At 43.6% G+C, this 19713-nt stretch overlaps 1 protein-coding gene across 1 annotated transcript in view; it reads right to left on the reverse strand.

Annotated features, from left to right (window-relative positions):
• Positions 1 to 8067: 8067 nt before the first annotated feature.
• LOC116972456 (copine-3-like) overlaps positions 8068 to 19713 on the reverse strand; it is a 79200-nt gene continuing 67554 nt past the window's right edge. Inside the window, exons 14-16 of the mRNA XM_033020177.1 lie at positions 15090 to 15223; positions 12574 to 12810; positions 8068 to 9281 (exon numbers count right to left, since the gene is read on the reverse strand). Coding sequence (XP_032876068.1) covers positions 9165 to 9281; positions 12574 to 12810; positions 15090 to 15223 — 488 coding nt within the window. The 3' untranslated portion in view covers positions 8068 to 9164. The remainder of the gene's footprint in view (positions 9282 to 12573; positions 12811 to 15089; positions 15224 to 19713) is intronic.

Raw genomic sequence — 19713 nt, forward strand, 5'->3', positions numbered from 1 at the left:
CAAGCTTTTCACTGTACCTCGGTACACGTGACAATGAACTAAACTGGGGCGATAGGGGGCGCTGCACTGGCAGCAGCCTGTCGGCAGCGTGTCCGTTTTTTTCCAACTTTTTTTATTTTTTTTAGTATGTTTAGAAGTCTGTTTTTAATGTTTCTTTGTGTGTTATGTGTGGGGGGTGGTGTGGGGGGGGTGAGGGGGAAACCGTTTCGGCCGCCTCTTCCATGGAGAGGCGATTTTTTCAGGTCGCCTCCCCGTGGCCTAACAGCAAGGATCGGCGTGGACTTTCCCGGAGACGCGCCCGGAGCTTCAGCGGCGGGCGCAGCGTGGACTCTCGGCGCGGAGCGGGTGAGACCTCGCTGGAGGGGAGCGCTCCGTTACGCTGGCCCGCGGCAGCCGGCAGCCGGCAGCCTGAAGCCGCAGTCTGCAGAACTCCATCTCGTGTGGCGTCTACAGCCCGGGATCCCTCGTGGAGGACCCGGGGGAAGAAGAAGCTTCCACCGCCGGCCCGCGGCCGTCTGCTACCGCGGGTGCGGCATGGACTTACCATCTCCCCTGGAGGGGAGCTTCGACCGCCGGCCCTGCAGACTGCGGTGCTTCTGGCTGCGGCACGGCAGGTACTTTAAAACTTTGACCGCCGGCCTGCGGCCTACACCAGCCTGAAGCCGCGGTCTCTGGTTGGGAAGAGCCGATCCTGGACTCACCTTGACTTTGACTTTGTCCCTTACCATCTGGACGCCCGCAGCAACGGCTGTGGAGGGTGGAGGTCCCGACCACGGGGGGAAATGGAGGAGGACTGGCCAAGCTCTGTGCCTTCCACCACAGTGATGAATGCTGTGGTGGATGTTTGTGTAAAATTTTTATTGTGGTTGTGTTCTTTATTATTGTACCGCTGCTGGCAACCCAAATACCACCGACCTTGGTTGTGTGGCAATTAAATTATATCTATCTAAATTATATCTATCTATCTAATTAGCCTACAAACCTGTAGGTCTTTGGAATGTGGGAGGAAACTGGAGCACCTGGGGAAAACCCACGCAGTCACGGGGAGAACGTACCAACTCTGTACGGAGAGTACCCGTCGTCGGGATCGAACCCAGGTCTCTGGCGCTGTAAGGCAGAAACTCTACTGCTGCACCACCAAGTCACCCATACGTCTATCAGGTCTCCTCTCAACCTCCGATGTTCCAGCAAGAACAATCCCTTTTTTTTCCCAACCTAGAGAAGATATTGATACCAGTTAAACATTTTTTCATGAGATCAGTGTAATTTTTAATCAGTTGTGAATTTGTTAAAGACAGACAACATTTAAGATTTGACTTGCATAAATCATGAAGAACATGTCCGAAGAAGGGTTTCAGCCCGAAACGTTGCCTATTTCCTTCGCTCCATAGATGCTGCCGCACCCGCTGAGTTTCTCCAGCACTTTTGTCTACCTAAGAACATGTACTCGATAGGTTGTCTGTCCATTGCTGCCACCTAGTGGGCAAGGAAGCCACTTGTAATATAAATGTTTGACTGAGTTTCACCTTTTATCAGTTTTCTCAAGGGATGCAGAATCATAGAAACATAGAAAATAGGTGCAGGTGTAGGCCATTCAGCCAATCAAGTCAGCATTTAATTAATCATGGCTGACCATGCATGCTTTTTCCCCATATCCCTTAATTCTGTTACCCCTAACTCTCTCTTGAAAACATCCAGTAAATTGGCCTCCACTGCCTTCTGTGGCAGAGAATTCCACAGATTCACAACTCTCTGGCTGAAAACGTTTTTCCTCATCTCAGTCCTAAATGGCCTACCCCTTATTCCTAAACTGTGACCCCTGGTTCTGGAATTCTGGGTTCTGTACATGAATGAATGAATGAATGAATGAATAGATTTATGAATGAATGAATACGTTTATTGGCCAAGTATTCACATACAAGGAATTTGCCTTGGTGCTCCGCTCACAAGTAACAACATGACATACAGTAACAAGAATTACACATAAAACATTAAACATTAATAATAAAACATTATCGATTAAACATGTGAATATCAGAGCAAAATGAGACTACATGCTTTTGGTTATTGAGTAGAGCTACTTCTCGTGGAAAAAAAGCTGTTTTTATGTCTGGCTGTGGTGGCTTTGACAGTCCGGAGTTGCCTTCCAGAGGGAAGTGATTCAAAGAGTTTGTGGTCAGGGTGAGAGGGGTCAGAGGTGATCTTACCCGCTCGCTTCCTGGCCCTTGTAGTGTACAGTTTGTCAATAGAGGGAAGGGTGCAGCCAATAACCTTCTCTGCTGATCGGACGATTCGCTGCAGCCTCCACGTGTCGTGCTTGGTGGCTGAGCCGAACCAGACCATGATGGAGAAGGTGAGGACAGACTCTACGATGGCCGTGTAGAATTGGACCATCATTGCCTGTGGCAGATTGTGCTTCCTCAGCTGCCGCAGGAAGTACATCCTCTGTTGTTGCCTTTTTGACTGTGGAGCCGATGGTAGCCCCCCACTTAAGGTCCTTGGAGATGGTGGTTCCAAGGTTCCAATTCATTCATTCCAAGACTCTACAGATGTGACTGTGGTCTTGTTGATGGTGAATGGGTGAGCTCTCCTAAAGTCTACTATCAATTCCAGTCTTAAGAGCATTGAGCTCCAGGTTGTTACAATGGCACCAGGACGCCAGCTGTGTCACTTCCTGTCTTGTAGGCAGATTCTTCCCCATCCTGGATCAGTCCAATCAGGGTTGTGTCGTCCGCAAACTTGAGAAGCTTGACAGAGGAGTCTGTGGAGGCGCAGTCGTTGTTGTAGAGAGAGTAGAGGTAGGGAGAGTACAATGATGTTGAATGCAGAGCTAAACTCAACAAACAGGATCCTCGCATAGGTCCCCTGGCGGTCCAGGTGCTGTAGGATGAAGTGCAGGCCCAGGTTGACTGCATCATCCACCGATCTATTGGCCCGATATGCAAACTGCAGAGGGCCCAGCAGGGGGATTGTGATATTTTTCAGCTTGGCCAGCACAAGCCTTCCAAGGGTCTTCATGACTACAGAGGTCAGTGCGACAGGCCTGTAGTCATTAAGACCAGTAATTCTTGTCCTTTTGGGTACAGGGACAATAGTGGAGACTTTGAAGCAGGCAGGGACAGTATAGGTTTGCAGGGACTGGTTGAAAATGTCTGTGTAGACCGGTGTCAGGTGTTCGGCACAGAGCTTGAGAGTGGAGGGGGAAGCGTTGTCCGGTCCTGGGGATTGCAGTCACAATGAAAACTACCGCACTGATGAAATGAATATGTTTAACATGGTGGCGCAGCAGTAGAGTTGCTGCCTTCAGCGCCAGAGATCCTGACCATGGGTGCTGTCTGTACGGAGTTTGTACGTTCTCCCTGTGATCTGTGGGGGTTTTCTCCAGGATCTCTGGTTTCCTCCCACACTCCAAAGAGGTACAGGTTTGTAGGTTACGTATAGGAAAGAACTGCAGATGCTGGTTTAAATCGAAGGTAGACACAAAATGCTGGAGTAACTCAGCGGGACAGACAGCATATGTGGCGAGAAGGAATGGGTGACGTTTCGGGTCGAGACCCTTCTTCAGACTGACCTTAGATTGTAGGTTAATTGGCTTGGTATAAATATAAATGTTGTCCCTAGTGTGTGTAGGACAGTGTTGGTGTGCGGGGATCACTGGTCTGCCTGGACTCGGTGGGTTGAATGGCCTGTTTCCGCGCTGTATCTCTGAAACTAAGAAACCTTACAAATGCTTCATTAGGGCAGACAGATGCAATTTTGAGAGAATGCAACTACAAGATTCTTTGAGGCAATGTTATTATCAAGCATACATTTTAATGCTTATTCAGCCTTTAAAATCGTTATGATGAACATATATTTTCATTACACAAACAGAAGCAGATCATTCATTTTATCTGGCAATTCTTCATCATTGTATAAATTCAGAAAGGCATGACAATTGGATTTGAAGATAGACACAAAATGCTAGAGTAACTCAGCGGGTCAGGCAGCATCTCTGAAGCAAGGGACTAGGTGATGTTTTGGGCCAGAACCGTTCTTCAAACTCGGATGGGCCCCGACCCGAAATGTCACCCATCCATGTTCTCCGGAGATGCTACCTATCCCGCTGAGTTACTCCAGCATTTTGTCTATCGTCGGAGTATCTTCGGCACCTGCAGTTCCTTCCTACTCAGTGGGGCTCGTGGCTCCACATCTGTCTAGAGTCTAAAAAGTAGAAAAGATTTCGTAACAGTGACAAATACTGTGTTACAAGATAAATGGGAAATTATCGCCAAGATGGAATGCAATACATCTTACTCCTGCACACTGGATGGCAGCCGATGATTTTCTGAATCCCCTCATTAATCTCCCTTCCAAAGCACGGAAATTCTACCCAACGTAAGGGTGATTCATCGGCCAGTCAATTCCTGCAGAAATACATCATTGCTGTTCAACTTTCACAAAGCAGAGGATGATGATTTCACTAGTTTCCACTTGTGGGAGGGTCTAGCACCAGCTGGAAAAAAAGGACGTGCTTTGAGAAAGGAGGCGAGGAATTTATTTGGGTCAGTCGGTGGTGAATCTGAGGAATTCATTGCCACAGACAGCGGAGGAGGCTAAGTGATTGGGTATTTTTAAGGTGGAGATTGAGATTCTTTGATGAGTAATATAGGTTGTCAAGGGTTATGGGGAGAAGGCAGGAGGATGAGGTTGAGATGGAAAGATAGATCAGCCATGATTGAATGGCGGGATGGACTTGATGGGCCGAATGGCCTAATTCTGCTCCTAGCACTTAAGTTATGACGTTGCACCCCACCCTTATGTGGACAATATATCATCATCCTTCCTTGTAAACCTAGAAATCCCTAAATGATTGGATTCGATTTAAGAAGGCACAATTATTAATTTTCATTCAGTTTAGCAGTCAATCTGCAAATTAAACTACTTCTAGAAAACTTTTAAAAATGCCTTGCTTTCTTCCTTTACAAAAACACAAAAATGTGACTCCTTTTCATCCAGCTTTTCGTCAACTCTCCAAATATAATTTCTATTGGGCAGTGTCGATTTTTTGTTCTGATATTTTTTCCAGTTTGCTACATTCAAGTTGTCAAATTGTGCGTTACCTCATCTTCACTTCTAGGGGTAAGAATACACACAAATCGGTAGTAAAGAAAGCAAACTCAAGAGGGCGTATACAAAAACAGGGATGTAATGCTGAGGCTCCATAAGGCGCTGGTCAGGCCGCATTTGGAATATTGAAAGCAATTTTGGGCACCATATCTAAGGAAGGATGTGCCTGCTCTGGAGAGGGTCCAGAGGAGGTTTACAAGAATGATCCCAGGAATGAGGTTAACCTACGATGAGCGTTTGTCGGCACTGGGCCTGTACTCTCTGAAGTTTAGAAGAATGAGGGGGGGGGGGGACCTCACTGAAACATACAGAATAGTGAAAGGTTTGGATAGAGTGGATGTGGAGAGGATGTTTCCACTGGTGGGAGAGTCTAGGACTAGAGGTCATAGCCTCAGAATTAAAGGACATTCTATTAAGAATGAGATGAGGCGAAATGTATTTAGTCAGAGGGTGGTGAATCTGTGGAATTATTTGCCACAGAAGGCGGTGGAGGCGGTGGATATTTTTAAGGCAGAGATAGATTTTTGATTAGTACAGGTGTCAGGGGTTATGGGGAGAAGACAGGAGAATGGGGTTAGGCGGGAAGAGATAGATCAGCCAGTCTTGATGGGCCGAATGGACTAATTCTACTCCTTTTCCGTATGACCTAAAATCTTTAATCCAAATATAGAAAACAACACTGCAGCATCCAAAAAGCTGAGAACTATTTACCCCCCCCCCTTCTTTCCCCCCCCCCCCCCCCCCATTACCACGATGACCAATATTACTAGATCAACCACAATAGTCAACTTTTCATAACAGGCTTGAGTTTAATGCATACCTGGTTCTACACATGTTGGACTGCATGTTCAAGGTTTGAGCATTCACAGCCGAATATATTCAATTAGCTCAGACACATTTGATGCAGATCAGTATAAGTTTAGTATTTTATAAAATAGATCTAAATCATTTAGAACAAACCTAAACAAATCAATAATAGCTGAAAAGCATGACTTTCCATTTATAATTAATGATACACAAAATCATATTATGGATTGAAAGATACAGTTTGGAAAAAGGCTCCTTGGTCCACAGAATCCAGGCCAACCATCGATCTCCCATTCACGTTAGTTCTGTGTTATTCCACTTTCTCATCCAGGGGCAATTGACAGACACAGACTAACCTACAAATCCACACATCTTTGTGATGTGGGAGGAAACCCACATGGTCACAGGGAGAACATGCAAACTCCACGCGGACAGCATCTGAGCTCAGGATAGAACCTGGGTCTCAGGCACTGTGAGGCAGCAGCTCTACCAGCTGCATCACTGTGCCATGTTAATACAGCTTAGATTGCAAGGAACAAAATTGGAGAGTGACTTGATACTGAATGAACAGGTAGAAGTTTATTGAAGGTAGATTAATAAATTGTTTAACAATTCTTAATGTTTCAAGTCGAGAAGAAATAACTAAATTATAATCTCTTCGATAAAACAATGCACATGATATATTATCAGTGTTTCAAGTATGAGATGACAAGAATAAACTTCAGCAATTCTGACAAGCAATACTAATGGAATCATTGAAATATACAGAGTAGAAACATGCCCTTCAGCCCACTGAGCCAACACTGACCCTCGATCACACTAGTTCTATGTTATCCCACTATCTCGTCCATTCCAGATTTCATAACAAGAGGATTTCAGTATAGGAGTAGAGAGGTTCTTCTGCAGTTGTATAGGACTCTGGTGAGACCACATCTGGAGTATTGTGTACAGTTTTGGTCTCCTAATTTGAGGAAGGACATCCTTGTGATTGAGGCAGTGCAGCGTAGGTTAACGAGATTGATCCCTGGGATGGCGGGACTGTCATATGAGGAAAGATTGAAAAGACTAGGCTTGTATTCACTGGAGTTTAGAAGGATGAGGGGGGGATCTTATAGAAACATATAAAATTATAAAAGGACTGGACAAGCTAGATGCATGAAAAATGTTCCCAATGTTGGGCGAGTCCAGAACCAGGGGCCACAGTCTTAGAATAAAGGGGAGATCATTTAAGACTGAGGTGAGAAAAAACGTTTTCACCCAGAGAGTTGTGAATTTATGGAATTCCCTGCCACAGAGGGCAGTGGAGGCCAAATCACTGGATGGATTTAAGAGAGAGTTAGATAGAGCTCTAGGGGCTAGTTGAGAGACGAGGGATATGGGGAGAAGGCAGGCACGGGATATTGATAGGGAATGATCAGCCATGATCACAATGAATGGCTGTGCTGGCTCAAAGGGCCGAATGGCCTCCTCCTGCACCTATTTTCTATGTTTCTATGTTTCTATGTAACCTACAAACCTGCACGTCTTTTTGGGATGTGGGAAGAAACCAGGGCACTGACGCGGTCACAGGGAGAATGCGCAAACTCCAAGCAGACAGCACCGGAGCTTATGATCGAACCCGGCTCTCTGCCACTGTGGCAGCAGCTGCGCCACTGTGCCGCGCTGAATGGGAGCTTCAGATGAAATAATGAATGAGCAAAATTCGTATTTAAAAAAAAAACACAATTCTTGAGATAAAAATTTCAAATGCTGTAAATTGGCACCAATTAAGTTGGCATCTAGTAATATAAAACGATAACAGTCTCCCTCCAGACAGAAGAGCAACAGGCAGTGAGTTGCAATTTCAAGTACTTTTGAAGCCTCTATCAAACCAATTGTATTCCCAGATGCCATAATATTAAAACAATATTTACTCTGAACTATAGCAATTCCACAAGTATTACCTTTAGTTTAGTTTAGAGATACAGTGTGGAAACAGGCCCTTCAATCCACCGAGTCCGCGCCGACCAGCGTTCCCCACATACTAGCACTATCCTACACACTAAGGGGGTAATTTACAATTTTACCAAGCCAATTAACTTACAAACCTGTACGTCCTTGGGAGTGTGGGAGGAAACCGGAGCACCCGGTGAAAACCCACGCAGGTCAAGGGGAGAATGTACAAACCCCGTACAGACAACACCCGTGGTCGGGATCGGACCCGGGTCTCTGGCGCCGTAAAGCAGCAACTCTAGCGCTGCGCCACCGTGCCGCCACTTTATTGAAGACTCTATGATATCACCAGTATAACAGTAAAATATTATCGCGTTAGGTGGACTTTCACTCTGCCACCAGGGCTAGAAAAAAAACCTCAGAATTCAAAACATCCTTGAGTCTCCCAGTCTTTTTCAAATTCCCACTCTTAAAACTGTTAATATTCTGGGTTCTGGGACATTATTGACCCTCTATTGCTGTGCTATTAATGAGCAGGCTCGATCGTCACGTATCATTACGCTTTTTAAAAAATCTGTTTGATAGTTTCTTTGAAATTCAGTAGTTATCCAGCATTTACTTTGATATCACAGACAAAACCTAAATGATAAAATTAGGAAAAATAAATATTGCATAAAGGCAATCAATATGGCCAAAGCTAAAATCTTCTAATTAGTACATAATCACTGTTTAAAAATTGCATTATACATAGAACATCTTGGATTGGATAATATAGCCTACAGTATAATCACTAAGTTTTTAAAATGTTAAAACTCAAATTATTATTTCCTAAGTTACACTCAGTACAATATACTCATGCACTGTTAGATATGTAAATCATTCACAAATCCATAATTAAGCAATTAAAATTGTTTACATTGGTGCCAGATACAGGCATATAATCCTAAAATTCAAAAGCTGAATTATAACAGTATAAAAACTGTAGAATATATTAAGAGATTAACAAAAGATTGCTTCTTTAAGCATTTCTAAAAATGGTATCCGTGGCAAATGAACAATTTTACAGATAGTAAATGATGATTATGATACAATGATTTGACTTCATCCATTCGTTAAAAAAAGTCACTTTTTAAACTCGCATATAAAATATTTATAATGCAACAAACTATTTTAAATTTTAAATAATTCTGAAACTTTGAAAAAATACAGACAGATGTAACATAAATACATTGAATGTTAACACATGCCTTTCCGATGTTACTTTAGAGGAAACTATCTTTTGTGGCAACATGTATTATAAACATTTAGCGATGGATTTAGAGGGCTTCAGGGTCGGGCTCATTTGGAGGACGGAGCTTGCGTGAATTGAAGTAGCACACCACTTGCTGAGGCAGCTCGGCCAGGACACTTTGCGCAAGAGCTTCTTTTGTGGCCTACAGAGAAAGAAACATCAATCTGGTTTAATTCATATATGCTAGTCAAAATTTAGCCTGAAGTACAAATTTAGAATAAATTTAGAATCTTAGAATAAAGGGGAGGTCATTTAAGACTGAGGTGAGAAAAAAACATTTTCACCCAGAGCTGTGAATTTATGGAATTCCCTGCCACAGAGGGCAGTGGAGGCCAAGTCACTGGATGGATTTAAGAGAGAGTTAGATAGAGCTCTAGGGGCTAGTGGAGTCAAGGGAGTGGTAGCTGTGTGGAATGAGCTTCCAGTGGAAGTGGTGGAGGCAGGTTCGATTTTATCATTTAAAAATAAATTGGATAGGTATATGGATGGGAAAGGAATGGAGGATTATGGTCTGAGTGCAGGTAGATGGGACTAGGGGAAAATAAGTGTTTGGCACGGACTTGTAGGGCCGAGATGGCCTGTTTCCGTGCTGTAATTGTGATATGGTTATATGATATGGGGAGAAGGCAGGCACGGGTTATTGATAGGGGACGATCAGCCATGATCACAATGAATGGCGGTGCCGGCTCGAAGGGCCGAATGGCCTCCTCCTGCACCTATTTTCTATGTTTCTAAATTAATAATTCTGATAATCTAAAAACAAATCAATCCCAGACAAACCGGAATTATGTGCACAAAGATAAAGCCTTCAAATACATCCAGCACAGTATAATTATCTAGGTGTAAATGTCTAAATTATTCATCTTTCGTCATCAGTTATCATGAGTCATTAATCTTCAGGGATAGGATAGCCTTCTTTGTTCATTCAGAGAAGAAAAAATAAAATTATAATAGATAGTCCTTGCAAAATCACTCAATCAGGGAACAAAGTAAAATTACAATAATTACTGCAATAGAGAATAAAAATAAAAATTACAATAGTTCTTAAAATGTTGCATGAACTAAAATTGAACTTAAAACCTCCCGGTTGCCAAACACTTTAACTCCCCGTCCCATTCTTACCTTTCTGTCCTGGGCCTCCTCAGAGTGAGGTCAAACATTGAACGGAGGAACAGCACCTCATATTTTGCTTGGGCAGCTTACAACCCAAGGGTTGGAATATTGATTTCTCTCACTTCAAGTAACCCTTGCACCCGCTCTCTCTCTGTCCCTCCCCTAACCCTAGTCTTGGTGCTATTTTAACTGTAGTCCTGTTGAGTTGCTCAAGTTTGTATACCCGTTATCCCACATCCAACAATGGCCCACATTTCCTTGATTATCGTTGCTTTTTGCATTTCTTCTATTCATTTCTCCTAAGCACCGTCTATCTTGTTCCCCTTTCCGCTCACTCTCAGTCTGAAGGGTCTCGACCTGAAACGTCACCTATTCCTTTTCTCCAGAGATGCTGCTGTGACCCACTGAGTTTTTATTTCTGTCCAAAATGTACCTTTCCTACCATTATAAATCTGTCACTTAACTCAGCATTTTGTAATTTCCCATAGAAACATAGAAACATAAAAAATAGGTGCAGGAGTAGGCCATTCGGCCCTTCGAGCCTGCACTGCCATTCAATATGATCATGACTGATCATCCAACTCAGTATCCTGTACCTGCCTTCTCTCCATACCCCCTGATCCCTTTAGCCACAAGGGCCACATCTAACTCCCTCTTAAATATAGCCAATGAACTGGCCTCAACTACCTTCTGCGGGAGAGAATTCCAGAGATTCACCACTCTCTGTGTGAAAAAAGTTTTCCTCATCTCGGTCCTAAAAGATTTCCCCCTTATCCTTAAACTGTGACCCTTGTTCTGGACTTCCCCAACATCGGGAACAATCTTCCTGCATCTAGCCTGTCCAACCCCTTAAGAATTTTGTAAGTTTCTATAAGATCCCCCCTCAATCTTCTAAATTCTAGCGAGTACAAACCGAGTCTATCCAGTCTTTCTTCATATGAAAGTCCTGACATCCCAGGAATCAGTCTGGTGAACCTTCTCTGTACTCCCTCTATGGCAAGAATGTCTTTCCTCAGATTAGGAGACCAAAACTGTACACAATACTCCAGGTGTGGTCTCACCAAGACCCTGTACAACTGCAGTAGAACCTCCCTGCTCCTATACTCAAATCCTTTTGCTATGAATGCTAACATACCATTCGCCTTCTTCACTGCCTGCTGCACCTGCATGCCTACTTTTAATGACTGGTGTACCATGACACCCAGGTCTCGTTGCATCTTCCCCTTTCCTAATCGACCACCATTCAGATAATAATCTACTTTCCTGTTTTTGCCACCAAAGTGGATAACCTCACATTTATAATTTCCCATTTCCCATATCCTTTTAATATATTTGGTTGACTTGAAGCTACCATCTCAGACTTAAAAATAGTTGACCTGGCCAATGTTGACAAGCAGTCTAATTTTCTGCCACATTTGCAAGTTCCAAGTTCAAGTTCAAGTTTATTGTCACTTGGACCATTTAAGGTACAGTGATATTTGATTTCAAGGATTTACAAGAATGATCCCAGGAATAAATAGGTAGACAAAAATGCTGGAGCTGGAAAATTGAAGGTAGACAAAAATGCAGGAGAAACTCAGCTGGTGAGGCAGCTTCTATGCAGCGAAGGAATAGGTGACGTTTCGGGTCGAGACTGAGGAAGGGTCTCGACCCGAAATGTTACCTATTTCCTTCGCTCCATAGCTGCTGCCTCACCAGCTGAGTTTCTCCAGCATTTTTGTCTACCTTCAATTATCCAGCTTCTGCAGTTCTTTCTTAAACAACCAGGTGTAAGTAGGTTAACATATGATGAGCGTTTGACGGCACTGGACCTGTACTCGCGGGAGTTTAGAAGAATGATGGAGGACCTCATTGAAACTTGCAGAATAATGAGAGGCTTAGATAGAGTGGATGTGGAGAGGATGTTTCCACTAGTTGGAGAGTCTAGGACCAGAGGTCATAGCTTAAGAATTAAAGGACATTCTTTTAGGAAGGAGATGAGGAGGAATTTCTTTAGTGAGAGGGTGGTGAATCTGTGGAATTATTTGTCACAGAAGGTTGTGAAGGCCAAGTCAGTGGATATTTTTAAGGCAGAGATAGATAAATACTTGATTAGTGCAGGTGTCACAGGTTATGAGTGAGAAGGCAGCAGAATGGGGTGAGGAGGGAGAGATAGATCAACTATGATTGAATGGATTTAGTGGACTTGATGGGCTGAATGGCCTAATTCTGCTCCTATCACTTATGATCTTACAAGTGTTTTCTAACCCAAATCCAACCTTGACAATGGAACATTACGTCCACCTCTTATTTTGAAAGTAATGAGCCCATATAAAACGTACATTATGGAACTTTCTGAAAGGCACAAACTGGACAATATCTCGGATGGCGGTTTCTCCTGTTGGTGACTTCAGGACACATTCATCGCCGTCTAGAAACTCCATGGCACTGAAATCTGCTCCACCAACTCCAACAATGATGATGGACATTGGCAACTTGGCAGCATTAACAATGGCCTGTCGTGTATCATCGAGATCTGTTATCACGCCGTCTGTGATGATCAGCAGGATGAAGTATTGCTGTTCGGGGAAAAAAACAAAATCATCTCACCAAATGCAATTTAGATTGCACAAATTAATCCGCTACAGTAACTACATTTAATAGAGGTGGAATTTAATATGTACATTGAAGCTTCACAAATTTCACACACTTCAAGATGGTTTTTGATTCATAAAGCTGATGGCTTCCATTATGAGTTATAATTGTGGTTAAATCATAAGTAATGGAGATACAATCTGTATACTAGACGTGTGCAGTATACACTGAGAATACCACTTTGGGGTAACAATGTTTTTTTCCCTGTCGGGTCTCCGGTGTCATTGGGCCTAACATCGAGGAGCCGGCCGGGACCGTCCTGAGGGCTCCAGTCGTGGAGCCTGCGGACCTGACAACGCAAAGCTGGCCGTCTTCAGAGGGGGGTGAGCTGTGGTGGCGCGCGGCTGCGACCCGACTTTGGAGCTCCGGAGGCTCCGGCTGCAGGCCCGGTGGACAGGAACATCGGGAGCTCGCAGGTCCCTGGGGGGAGGCCGCTTTTCGGAGCTCCCGCAACGGCAGCTTCTCCCGCTGGAATCGCGGGGTTGAAAGGACATGGAGCGTGGCCTAACATCGCCCGGTGCGGGTTAGTGGCCACGGGGACTTACCATCGTCACCGGGGGGCTCTAATATCGGAGCCCCAGTTCGTCTAGACGCTGCAGTTGGACTGCTGGACCGCTGGTTGGTCTGCTTGAACCGCGGGGTTTAAAGGACACGGAGCTGGGGCCTAACATCACCCCGCGTGGCTAAATGGCCACAGGACTTACCATCCTACCAAGCGGGGGGGCTTTAACATCGGAGCCCAGTTCATCTCGACGTTGCAGTTGGACCGCGGGTGAAGAACAAAGGGAAGAGATAAGACTTTGCCTTCCATCACAGTGAGGAGGTGTTGGAGACTCACTGTGATGGATGTTTATGTAAACTGTGTTAAGTGTGTGTCTTGGGTTTTTTTGTAATGTAAAAAACTGTAGTAAATGTAATTTTGTTCAAACCTAGGTTTGAATGACAATAAATAGCATTACGTTCCATTCCAACTATTAGAACACATTTACAATCATATAACTGTTTCAAGAGTTTCAAGATACTATATCTGTACAATATGGATGGCTCAATTGTAATCATGCATTGTCTTTCCGCTGACTGGTTGGCAACAGACTGCAACAAAAGCTTTTCAGTGTGCCTCGATACGCGTGACAACAAAAACTAAACTAACAAAACGATCTGGATGTAGCATATGCTCGGGACCTTCGGGGTAAAAATGCTCCCACAAATGTTTCCAACTTTAAGCACACTATCCAAGAAATTACTTCAAGGGCCAAAGAGGACAGGTAAGGTTTCCTGAAATTAGGTCCAGGATAAGAGACAGAACATACATACAAATTTAAAAGGTAAAAGGACAAAGATTAACAATGGGACTATGTTTGGGGGGGAGGAGCACAGTGGCGCAGTTGGTAGAATCGCTGCCTCATAGTGCCAGCGATCCGAGTTTGATCTTGACCTCGGGTGTTATCTGTGTGGAACTCGCACCCTCTCCCTGTGACCAGGTGAGTTTCCTCTAGGTGCTCTGGTTTATTTCCATATCCCGAACACGTGTAGGTTAATAAGTCTCTGTAAATTGCCCCAAGTGTGTAGGGCGTGGATAAGTAAAAGGGTAAATATAGAACTAGTATGAATGATCGATGTTGCCTTGGTGGGCCAAAGAGCCTGTTTCCACATCACATCTCCAGACTCTAAATGAATAGTTTTCTCAGAGCTAGCATAAGCTGAATGGCCTGCTTATGTGCTGCAAGAATGCTCATACTACAGGTCCATCACCGACTTTCCAGCAACAGGTGGTCCGACCCCTCTTTAACAAAATCCCCCCCCCCCCTCCCCACTGGGTGACTAGACTGGGTGAGACGGCCAGTCTCAACCTCATCGGGACTTCCATGCCGATTTGCAAGTTAAATTTGCCCTCTGTGGCCATGGCTCTGGAACTCCGACCCAGCCGGGGCCAGCAGATCCGTTTCCGTAGCCGACATCAGAGGCTGACTTTGCAAGCCCGTATCTCGGCTCCCCCAAAACCTCTGTTGGTCTGGCAAAACGGATAATCCAGAAAGGCTCTGGAACCAAGGGTGCCGGGGGAAAAAAAGAAAAAGAAAAACATTCTCAAAAAGGTTAAATTACATCGGAATTTAAAAAAAAGAAAAAAATAATGCCTTCACAGCTTTGAAGTTTTGTCCTTCACTAAAGGAGAGGAGCCCCAAACATACAGGGAAATACTTACTGATGCTGTTGGCTGCTGGGCTGCTGCAGCTGCAAACCTTGCCACATGGTTTATTATGGGAGAGAAGTTTGTTGGTCCATGCAACTTCACCCGAGGCAGGCAGTTTTGGTAGGCTTCAACAATCCCTTGCACTCCTAATGACAAACCAAACTTCATGGGAGACAGAGAATATACCACCAATCTCATTTTAAGTTTCAAGACAACTTCACCCATTTTGCAGAACTGCAGATGCAGCAGGTACTCAAAATGCATTCCTATTCTAAATTCATACATGTTACACATAAATGTGTCATCTGAATAGCAGTAGAAGATACATTTTCAACTCCTTTGACAATCTCACCAATGTCCCAAAGCACTCTGTGTAGGAAAGAACTGCAGATGCTGGTTTAAATCGAAGGTAGATACACAATGCTGGAGTAACTCAGCGGGACAAGCAGCATCTCTGGAGAGAAGGAATGGGTGACTTTTCGGGTCGAGACCCTTCTTCAGACCACTATTGAATTTGAGACTGACTTAAGAGTCAGAGAGTCTTAGAGTCATACAGTTTTGTGTGTGCCTTAATAGAATATGACATAGAAATCTTCCTGAAAAGTGGGAAGGAATGCGAGTCAACCTCTCCCTATCATAGTGCTCGAACTATGGAAAGACAAGTTTGCAGAGACTAAAGGTATCATATAATGATGCCATGAGAACACTGCTAAGGAAACCTAGATGGTGTAGTGCTAGTAACATGTTTCTGGCTGCAGGAGTCAGTACTTTAGAAGCTATCCTTATGCCCCTGTCCCACTTAGGAAACCTGAACGGAAACCTCTGGAGACTTTGTGCCCCACCCAAGGTTTCCGTGCGGTTCCCGGAGGTTTTTGTCAGTCTCCCTAATGGTCGAGAGTGGTTTCCGCTTCTTCTCTGTTCCGAGAAGAAGTGGAAAATCATATGTATAAATTCATACATAAGAAATCATATGTATAAATTCATTTGCAGGATAAATGACTGAAAATGTAATTATTGTGGCCTTGTCAAACATAAGGGTTAGCACTACACGCTACGAATCCCAGTTGTGGAGACACTGGTATCGTTGTCTCGTTGTAGGACATTGATCATTCTTTTATTCTGGATATTGATTCATGTATTGTGGGGTTTTTTTAATATATAATTTATGATGCTTTTATAAGTGATATACCAAGATTTTATATGTACTTTATGATATTTTTTAATATGCAATGTATTTTTATGTAATGTTGCTGCTTGTCTGGACCTTGAGTCCGAAATAAAGTTTATTATTATAGTTCAGACCCTTGAGTCCTGGCAATATCTTGTATATCTTCTCTGCACCCTTTCCACTTTGTACCTTTCCTACAACATGGTGCCCAAAATTGAACACAATAAGGCCTCACCAACGTCTTATACAACTGCAAGCTGACCTCCCAACTTCTATACTCAATACCCTGACTGATGAAGGCCAATGTGCCTAAAGCCTTTTTAATCAAAGCCTGGTTGACATGAATTTCTGAAAGCGAAGTCATGTTTAACCAATCTACTGAGAGTTTGAACTTGTAGAGTAGATTATACGTGTGAATCACTTCATGTGGTATTATTTGCACTTCCAGATGGCCTTCAAGTGATGTCCACACCAATGAGGAAACTAAATTAGAGAGCATGATAATGTGTGTGATATAGTGGTCTCGATTGAGATTTAACAGACAAAACAAAGTGAAGGAAGGAACAAAATGGATCACTTCCAGTTTCAAAGGCTATGTATGGGTGGTTTAGTGATACAGGGATGGGTTCTGGAAGTAAGGTTTCGGAGAAGTGGAACAAATGCAATATATCTAAGTTTGTCAATAAAACTAGGTGGGTGTATGTGTGATGTAGAGGACGCTGTATGGCAAATTAGTGTACAAACAGGCACATGAGTGGCACGGTGGTAGAGTTGCGGCCTTAAAGTGCCAGAGACCCGGGTTCCATCCTGACTATGGTGGGCCGATTTCCACACTATCTGTAAACTAAACTAAACTGGTGAGACAAGGATTTTACAGATGGACTATAATACAATAAGCCATGAGGTTATGCACTTTGGTTGAATAAATCAAGAGGCAATTTTGTTTTAACTGATGGGAGTCTGAAAGAAGTTGTTGTTCATGCAAACCACGGTGATTTCATGCACAAATCACTGATTTGTGAACAAAAAAAAATAAAGAGCTAGAGGCACTCAGCAGGTCCAGCAGCATATGAGGAGGGGTTGACAATTTGCTCGGCACTCAACTAGGAAGGCAAATTGTATGTTTAAGTAGTTGTAAGATCCAGCTCCAATTATCTAGAGGTCATCTCAAATATCATGCACATGTTATGTGTCATGAGGGGAATAAATAGGGTAAATGAGTATTTTACCCAGCGTAGAGGAATAAAGAGGACACAGGTGAGAGGTGAGAGGTGAAAGATTTAATAGAAACCCGAGGGGCAACTTTTTCAGACAGATGGTGGTAAGTATATGGAACGAGCTACCAGAGGAGATAGTTGAGGCAAATACTATAACAACATTTCCGTCTGGACGGGTACAGGCAGGTTGGACTGGTGTAGATAGGGCATCTTGCTTGACATGAGCAAGTTGGGCCAAAGAGCCAGTTTCCACACTGTCGCTGCAGGTCTGGTTTCTCTACCCAGTTACAATTGTGGGAGCGCATCGGTTCTTGAGATGATGAGTTTGTTGGGGATTAAGCAGTCGAGGTCTGAATTTAGACGAAAATTGAACTAATTGAAACGTACAGAATTCTTGCAGGATTTGACAGGGTTGTAGTGGAATTGATGTTTCCCGTCTCCACGATGTCTAAGTGCCAAGGTCACAGTCTCAAGATAAGTAGAAAAGGGTCACGACCCGAAACGTCACCTATTCCTTCGCTCCATAGATGCGACCTCACCTGCTGAATTTCTGTCTACCCAAGATAAGTGGATGGTCAGTCAGGACTGAGACGATCATGAATCTTTTTTCGGGAGGTGCTTTAGAGGGTTAATCGCGGCGTACGTCAAGATAACGATGGATAGATCTTTTAATATATTAAGCGTATGGAGTTAGCACGGGGAAGTGGTCCTGAGGTGAAAGAACAGCCATGATCTTACTGAATGGCAGGGCAGGACTGAGGGGAGAGCAAATGACCTACACCTACTTTGATTTCTTAGATTAACAAGAGATTGATATATCGTTGGCATGTCCTTCAAGAATATTGCTCAAAGCTGAAACGTAGTGCCTTAGTATTAATGCTTTGAATAGATAATCATCAGATGGTAGCACTAAATGGAACCATTATCACTTTGCACCATAGTGTGCTAGTCTAATAAGCACAATATTTCAGCTTTTTAATTAGGCTATCCTTGCAACACATCTGCTCAAATAACTCTAATTTCATTAAGAAATATTTCATTTTTAAAAGCCATGGAATGCAACATGGAAACAAGTTCTATCAATGAATTTTCTGAAATGTTCATCATTTTGTCTAGTGTAATTAAACACACTTTGTTCATGCAGAGCAATTAGGAATACATTTACAGCGCTTTAAGTTATCCCAGTCTTTATAACAAAATAATGTATAGCACTATTGTGAAAGATTACTCACGGCAGTAAGTATTGGCAGTAAGTATTGATTACTGATGTAGAAACGAGTAACTGCTGATGCCGGTTAATACTCAAAATGACACAAAGTGCTTGAATGTGAAGATTGAATTCTCCAATTTTTACATAACCTCTCACACCCCCTGCACCCCACCTGGACTCCCAGCCATTTAGAAACACAGACCATAGGTGCAGTAGGCCATTCGACCCTTCGAGCCAGCACCGCCATTCAATATGATCATGGCTGATCATCCAGAATCAGTACCCTGGACCTGCTTTCTACGCATATCCCTTGATTCCGTTAGCCCTAAGAGTTATATCTAACTCTCTCGAATACATCCAGTGAATTAGCCTCCACTGCCTTCTGTGGCAGAGAATTCGACAGATTCACAACTCTCTGGCTGAAAAAGTTTTTCCTCATCTCAGTCCTAAATGGCCTACCCCTTATTCTTAAACAGTGACCCCTGGTTCTGGACTTCCCCCAACATGGGGAACATTTTTCCTGCATCTAGCATGTCCAATCCTTTAAGAATTTTATGTTTTTATAAGATACCCACTCATCCTTCTAAATTCCAGTGAATATAAGCCCAGTCGATCTTTCATCATATGTCAGTCCTCCCATCTGGAAATTAACTTGGTGAACTTATGCTGCACTCCCTCAATAACAAGAATGTCCTTCCTCAAATTACGAGACCAAAACTTCTCCAGGTGCAGTCTCACCAGGGCCCTGTGCAACTGCTGTAGGACCTCCTTGCTCCTATACTCAAATCCTCTCGCTATGAAGGCCAACATGCCATTAGATTTCTTCACTGCCTGCTGTACCTGCATGCTTACTTTCAGTGACTGATGTACAAGCACACCCAGGTCTCACTGCACCTCCCCTTTTCCTAATCTGACACCATTCAGAAAATAATCTGCCTTCTTGTTCTAGCCATAAAAGTAGATAACCTCACGTTTATCCACATTATACTGCATCTGCCCACTCACCCAACCTATCCAAGTCACCCTGCAGCCTCATAGCAT

Source organism: Amblyraja radiata, chromosome 4 (genome assembly GCF_010909765.2).
Source record: "Amblyraja radiata isolate CabotCenter1 chromosome 4, sAmbRad1.1.pri, whole genome shotgun sequence".
NCBI classification, from domain to species: Eukaryota; Metazoa; Chordata; class Chondrichthyes; order Rajiformes; family Rajidae; genus Amblyraja; species Amblyraja radiata.